Source organism: Eschscholzia californica, unplaced genomic scaffold, assembly GCF_041429995.1.
Source record: "Eschscholzia californica isolate CP2 unplaced genomic scaffold, dmEscCali1.0.p SCAF_4, whole genome shotgun sequence".
NCBI lineage: Eukaryota > Viridiplantae > Streptophyta > Magnoliopsida > Ranunculales > Papaveraceae > Eschscholzia > Eschscholzia californica.
Window position 1 is genome coordinate 29625340 of NW_028238461.1, and position 7277 is coordinate 29632616.

General features: G+C 40.0%; 2 protein-coding genes across 2 annotated transcripts; both read left to right on the forward strand.

Moving 5' to 3' along the window:
• The first annotated feature begins 3171 nt into the window (after positions 1-3171).
• LOC147544053 (uncharacterized) lies at positions 3172-3780 on the forward strand. The gene has a single exon (XM_086635582.1). It carries the CDS (start codon positions 3172-3174, stop codon positions 3778-3780), a length of 609 nt encoding a protein of 202 aa, XP_086491708.1.
• Positions 3781-4058: 278 nt separating this feature from the next.
• Positions 4059-4664, forward strand: LOC147544054 (uncharacterized). Its single transcript, XM_086635583.1, has one exon. The coding sequence runs from the start codon at positions 4059-4061 to the stop codon at positions 4662-4664; it is 606 nt and encodes a 201-aa protein (XP_086491709.1).
• Positions 4665-7277: the final 2613 nt, after the last annotated feature.

The window sequence follows — 7277 nt, forward strand, 5'->3', positions numbered from 1 at the left end:
GATAACATTTTATTGGCTCATGAGCTGACTAGGAATTACCATAGGAGTAAGGGGCCTGCTAGGTGTGCCATCAAGATTGACCTGCAGAAAGCATATGATACTATAGAATGGAGTTCTCTTCTTAAAATTATGGCAAAGTTTGGTTTTCCTGAGAAGTTTATCAATTGGGTTAAGGTGTGTATCTCTACTCCCAAATACTCTTTTATGATTAATGGTTGCTCCTATGGTTACATTAAGGGTAAGAGAGGCATTAGGCAAGGGTGTCCTATGTCTCCTTATCTTTTTGTATTGGTTATGGAAGTTTTCAATGTTCTGCTGGTTTCTGAGGCTTTAGGTGGTAGGTTTTCTCTGCACCCTAGATGTAAAGACCCTCTGATCACTCATTTGAGTTTTGCTGATGATTTGCTAGTTTTTATGAAGAGTGATTTGCCTCTGCTAGAGCACTTTCTCATGTCTTTACATCTGGTACCAGTGATGATCTAGTGCAGGGGATTAAGGATTGTCTTGGCTTTGTTAGTGCTTCTCTTCCTGTCAGGTACTTGGGGGTTCCTCTTATCTCTTCTAGATTGAGTTATAATGATTGTCAACCTCTTATAGATAAGGTTTTGAGTAAAATTCAATCTTGGAAAATGAGGTTCTTATCCTTTGCTGGGAGATTGACTCTTATTAGATCTGTTCTCAATGGCATCTAAAGGCATACCCCAACTAGCCAGAAGCGATCTGGTTTTGAGGCGTTGTCGGAAGGCAAGCCACGTGATGAAGCAATGTTTGGGTATACCACCCGGTGACCATACTAATGAAATCCAGCTCCATCGAGTTCCCCTAGGTCGAATAGCTTCATACGTCTCTTTGAGAGTAAACTCTCCATTCTGGCTAGGCGTCCAGATCACCTCATCTCTAAGAGTGCTGTCTACCACCACCTCTCTAGCCTCGACCTCAATAGTCCCTAACATAGCTGCCACATGCGTAGGGAAAACCCAGCCTGAATGCCCGATAAACTGAGAAACCCGGGCATCTAAATGAAGGTAAGAGTCGTATCTATGTGTCTCCTCAAAAGCATGAAATAGAAGACCACGAGGATGCCATAAATCAGTCTAGAATTTGGTATCATGACCATCCCCCAAAGAAGTGCAAATGAGTCGAAGGGCCATCGGTCTGCTGGCTAGAATCCGGCGCCAACACCAAGAACTTCTACTCGAGGCCGATAAAGTCCAGAAGTGTTGATCTTTGATGAGATTATTTGTCACCCAATCAGCCCACAAAGTCGTCTTACCACTAACCAGATCCCATATATGGCGAAGGTTAGACGCCTCAAACAACATCTCGATATTACGAAATCCGAGACCCCCTTCATTAGTTGGGTAACAAAGGCTTTCCCAGCCAATAGGAGCTCTCTTACACCCCATATCAGCACCTGACCAAAGGAACTTACTAAAGATGGAGTTGATGTCGTTCATAACCCTTTTGGGAATAACAAACACCGCTGCCCAATATAGTAACATACTATTCAAAACCACCTTTATGAGAAGAACACGCCCCCGCAAACGATAAAAAACGACTCTTCCAAGATTGGATTCGTCCCTTGATTTTATCGATCAACGGTATGCAATGACTATAGGTAAGACGAGATGATATGAGAGGTAATCCCAGGTATCGAATAGGCAGAGAACCAGTACCGAATTCCAGGATGGTGGTGATATCACTCTGACCTTGAGCCGAAAGACCAGCAAAGAAGATAGTACTCTTAAGCACGTTGGCCTGCAACCCCGTCGCTCGATGAAAGCCAGTTAGCACACCTTTTAGAGATTGAGCCGAACCCATGTCTCCTCGAAAGAAGACCATGAGGTCGTCTGCAAAACAAAGGTGAGTAACCTTCGAGACTAGACACTGAGGGTGTAGCAGAAATCGACCTGCCCTTTCCTCTCGATCAATAAGAACCGAGAATACCTCCATCATTAAAACAAACAGATATGGAGATATCGGACAGCCTTGCCGTAAACCCCGTTTCCCATCAAAATAACCGTGGGCTTCACCATTGACCAAAATAGAGAACTTAGACGTAGTGACACAAGCCCATATCCATTCTATAAATATTCTGAGGTGGGTGTTGCTTTGGACTATGAGGACACTAGAGTTTGGTTGGCCAATGATAAGGGGGATTTCACTTTGAAATGCACTTATGAAGCTATGAGAGATGTATCTACTACTGTTCCTTGGGCCTCACTGGTTTGGTTTAGTCATAATATTCCTAGACATAGCTTTATCTCTTGGGTGGTCTTACATAGAGCTGCTAAAACTAAGTTAAAACTTTATAAATGGGGTTTGCACATTGATGTCACCTGCTGTTTTTGTTCCAATGGTGAGGAGGATGATGTTCATCTTTTCTTTAAATGTAGCTACTCTAAGGGTATTTGGAAGGCTCTTCTCAATCTGCTGGCTTTGAGACAGACTCCTTGCTCTTCCTGGAATGCTATGATTGATTGGTGTGTTAGGCTATTGAAAGGGAAGGACAGTTTGGCTGTTCTTGGTAAATTAGTGTTTAATGCTTTTATTTACCATATATGGTGCGGGAGAAACAGAAGAACTTTTGCTGGTTGGCTTTCATTTACCATATATGGTGCGAGAGAAACAGAAGAACTTTTGCTGGTTGGCTATTGAGAGGGAAGGACAGTTTGGCTGTTCTTGGTAAATTAGTGTTTAATGCTTTTATTTACCATATATGGTGCGAGAGAAACAGAACCTATTCTGTTCAGCATGTCTATAGGGAAATCAATCAAGTTGCTGATTGGCTTTCAAAGCATGGGCCTGCTGAAGGGGAAGAGGTTCTTGGTCCAGGAGATATGGGAGAAGAGCTTGAGCAGCTAATTGAGGATGACAGGCTTGGTGTAATAAGGATTAGAACTAAATGATGTTAGGTGGTCCTGCTTTTCTCTTGACTCTTAGAGTTTCTATGTATAGGTCTGTTATTGAATTGCTGGATTTTCTTTGTTTTTGTTTGAGTAGGGGATTTGTCCCTACTGGTGTTGGTTAGTTGGCTGTTGGCCTTTGTTTGTTCTGGGTCTGGCTCCCTTAGCCTGCTGATCAATGCAAAAAAAAAAAAGAACTTTTGCTGGCACTTCCATTAGTCATGAGGGTCTTTTGAGTAGAATCATTGAGGAGGTTCGAATGAAGATGTCTGAGCTGAATTGTGCAACTTCCAGTAGCCCTAGAGTGGGCATAGTTTCTCAAAATTGGAACCTACAGCTTCAGGTCACTCCTCCTTCTGTTATCCCTTGTCTTTGGGTTGCTCCTCCACCAGGTACTATTTTGATAAATACAGATGGTTCTTATAGTAGTGATCAAGCTGGTTTTGGTTGTGTACTTAGAGACTATGCAGGTCAGGTCATCATTGGTGTTCAAGGTGGTGCTCAGCCTGTTAGTGTACTTCACCATGAGCTCCAGGCCAATAATGAAGGGCTCCTTACTGCTTTGTCTCATGGTTTTGAGTATGTGGTTGTTGCTTCTGATTCAAAGAATGCTTGTGATCTTTTGAATAGTGCAGATGCTGCTCCTCCTTGGCAATCCTTAAGTGTTTTTAGAAGCATCAAAAGTAATATGAATAAATTTAGATCTTGCAGCATTGAACATGTCTTCAGAGAAATTAACCAGCTTGCAGATTTGTTATCCAAGGCTAGACATACAGTGGGAGTTGACTATCTTGCAGCCAGTGAGCTTAGTGATGCTATGCAGTGTGTGGCTGGTGATGATAGGCTGGGTCTTATTAGACTTAGGCTGAAGTAGCAGAGGTTTTTTTGTGTTGTTTTCTTCCTTTTAGTCTTGTCTATGTCTGTGATTTATCTTTGGGACCATATGTTCTTGATGGGTTGCTTGGGTTTTGTATGGGCTGGGTTTGTTAGTTGATGGCTGCTTGGCCTTTTTCTTCTCTTTGTTAGGTTTCAGGTTTTCCTTAAACCTGCTGATTTATGCAAAAAAAAAGAAACATAAGGCTCCACCAAGAAGCTGCTCATAGTAGAGAAGTGGTTCTTTCTCTCATTATCTCTGATGTAAGGATGAAAATGATGGCCATTAATGTCAAAGTGATTGACACTGTGAGGAGCAGGAAGGTTGCAGCTGAATGGAACTTAGCCTTTTCTTTTGTAACAGCTGTTGTTATTGAATGTGTGTGGCAGGGTCCAGAGAGGGATGTAGTCTTGATTAACTCAGATGGTGCTTTCTCTCCGACCAATGCTGGGTATGGCTGCATTTTGAGAAACCATAAAGGAGAGGCTCCTGTTGCTGCTAGAGGTGTTTCAGCTCCTTCTTCAGTCATATATCATGAGCTTCAAGGTATAGAAGCTGGGCTGAGATTGGCTAAGGAGCTGCATTTGTCAAAAGTGGTTATTGCTACTGATTCTAAGTCTGCTTGTGACTTACTTAGATCAGTGGAGCCTGTTCCTCCATGGAGAGTTGTTGGGTTGTACAGGAAGATTAAAGAGCTAATGACTGGGTTTGTGAGTTGCTCTATCAAGCATGTGTTCAGAAAAGTTAATCAAGTTGCTGATTGGCTTTCCAAGAATGGTCCTGTGGTGGGAGAGGAGGTGCTGGTCCCAGCTTTGTTTGGCCGAGAGCTTCTTCAGCTGCTTGAAGAAGACAAGCAAGGAGTTAGTCGTTTTAGAAGCAAATGATTTTGGTTTTCTTTGTATGTTGATGTGTTTTAATTTGCTGTGTTCTTTTGTTTTTTTAGGGAGGTGTGGTTTTTGTTATGCCTCCTGCTGGTATAGGCTAGGGTTGATTGTTGTTGGATTCTTGTTGTGGGTTTGGCTCCCTTTTTAGCCTGCTGATTAATTCAAAAAAAAAAAAAAATCCAGGTGTGGTGTTAGCTCAATCGGTTTCTTTATCACTTTGTGGTGGCAACTTTATCAAAGTGTGGTGATTCGGATCTTCCTGGTTACTATGTTAAGATTTTACCTTCACTCTGTACTCACGCTTTCGGGAAAACGCATTAAGTAGTATGATGCACCCGAAAAGGTTGCACACCCCAAGCGGAGGTATCAAGTAGTAATCCGGCAAAGCCGGGATCGATCCAAGGATAGGAAGGTGATTCGGATAACGAAGGAGTCTCGTTCGCCGGTCTAGGTATCACTAGCTAACTTAGACTAAAAAGGAAAGGAACAAAGATAAAGGGGGGGGGGGTTTAAAGATTGATTTAAGAAACAAAAGAATAAAGCAAATAAACTAACTAATAATCAAAAGTAAACGGGTGAGAGAGATTCGAGAGAAGAGTCGGAGGAACAAGAGTCGGGAGGCAAGTCGGGTAAGAGTCGATTCGGGCAAAAGTTGATTGAGACGGATACTTCGATCCACAAGATTGATAATGACAAATACCTTGTATCTATTCGCATGAAAATGTAATTAACTTCACCCACATTGACAATCCTAAGCATCATGTGTCTAACTAAGCATAATCGATCAAACGTCACTAAGCATCGACTATCAAACTCACACACACTATCTAATGAATTGAAAATGAACAAGTATGACACTAATAAGTATAATACGTCAAACTAAGTATAATCGATCAAAGGTTAATAAGCCTCGGTTATCAAATTAAGTACGCATTATCAAACTTCGTGTCAATAGACGATTAAGATCAAGGCTTCTAGTTTATAAAACTAGACGAAGTCAATTAAACTCACATGTAAACAAATAATAAGTCAATAATCACATTCAAATCATGCTTCAAGAATATCCGACTACGAGAGTTCATGTGTCGACATCCGGGTATCCATAATGATAAATCTAAAACTATGTATGGTCCGATCTAATGTGTCAAAATACAATCGATGTTCGACTCCTAAAGTAGATGTCTCTAAGTACTACGTATATCCGGAGATCATACTTAGTCAAATAAACGTCTAAATCGGTTAATCCCGAGTCAACGAAAGTGTCGTCTAGTCGCCTAACTATGTGAAGTGCTTGACAAGACACATGAAAATACGATCAAAACGATAATCGAATCAAATGAACATCAATTCATAATCAAAACATCGAATCATTTAAACATAATCACAAATTCATCACATTTCATCTCATATAATCGACACACTTGATTTAGCTAACATGGTGAACAAGTAATAAATGAAAAGAAGGTAAGAGAGAAATTCCCTTTTTTCGATGTGGCTCGAGGCTAGCTTCGTCGAGAGATAAAGAAAAGTAAAGTGTTTAAACGTGACAAAAAGTAAAATAAAACATGAAATCTGAAGAACATGAAACATCAACGAAAACATACACATGAACAAGAAAATTTTATCAAAACGAAATTTCAGAGAGAGAAAGTTCAAAGAAAAAAATGGAAAAGATTCAAGGAAAGGAAGGTGCAATGAAGATGATAGTATGAAAGGAAGGTGCAATGAAGATGAATCTAGAAAGAGAAAGTTTAAAGAAAATATGATGAAGATGAGATGAAGAAAGAAACAAAAGAAACTTTATGTTTTCGAAAATGTTGTTGTGCAAAGAATAAACCTAACTAAGTGACAAAAACAAATTTTATGCATCATAATTCAAATAGAATGTTCTTAAAACGAAGAATTTTTAAGTGAAAACCCCACTAAATATTTTCTACTTCTTAACACAACAATATATGCTTCGGAAAGCATAAAAGAATCTGAACAAATAAGTTTGTGTTTGTAGAAACGAAATGTAATGTGTTTAAACTGGACACACAAAACATATTAGGTTTTGCTTAGGACATAACTTGGTGTGTATCGAAAGATGAGTTTTAAAACCAAACAAATATTATGTAAACAGAAAACGAAGAGAGATGGTGAAGAGAAAAACAAACTATGAAGATAGAAGATGAAGAAAACATGGTGTTTATGATGAAAGGTTTTTGGATGCAAACAGAAAAGTACATGTCAATACCAATATTATGAATGCTATAAAATATAATGGTTGATGTTAGAACAATTATATATGTTTTTTTTTTGCATATATCAGCAGACTTAAGGGAGCCTGACCCAAGGAACAACAGAAGCAAAAACAGAGGCAAAAAAGCCAATCCCAAAACAACAAGCCAAACAGCCACACAAACAGCTCAAAAAACCAACAAAAGCCACACTAGACAAAAAGAAAATAAGCAACTGCAGTCATCATCTAACTCTTTGTCGAACTACTCCATGCTGTTCTTCCTGCAATAAACGTTGAAGCTCTCCACTAAGGTCACTTGGGCTAAGCTCCTCCTCACCAACAACAGGTCTGGTACTAGCCAATAAGTCTGCCACCTTATTAGTCTCTCGGAA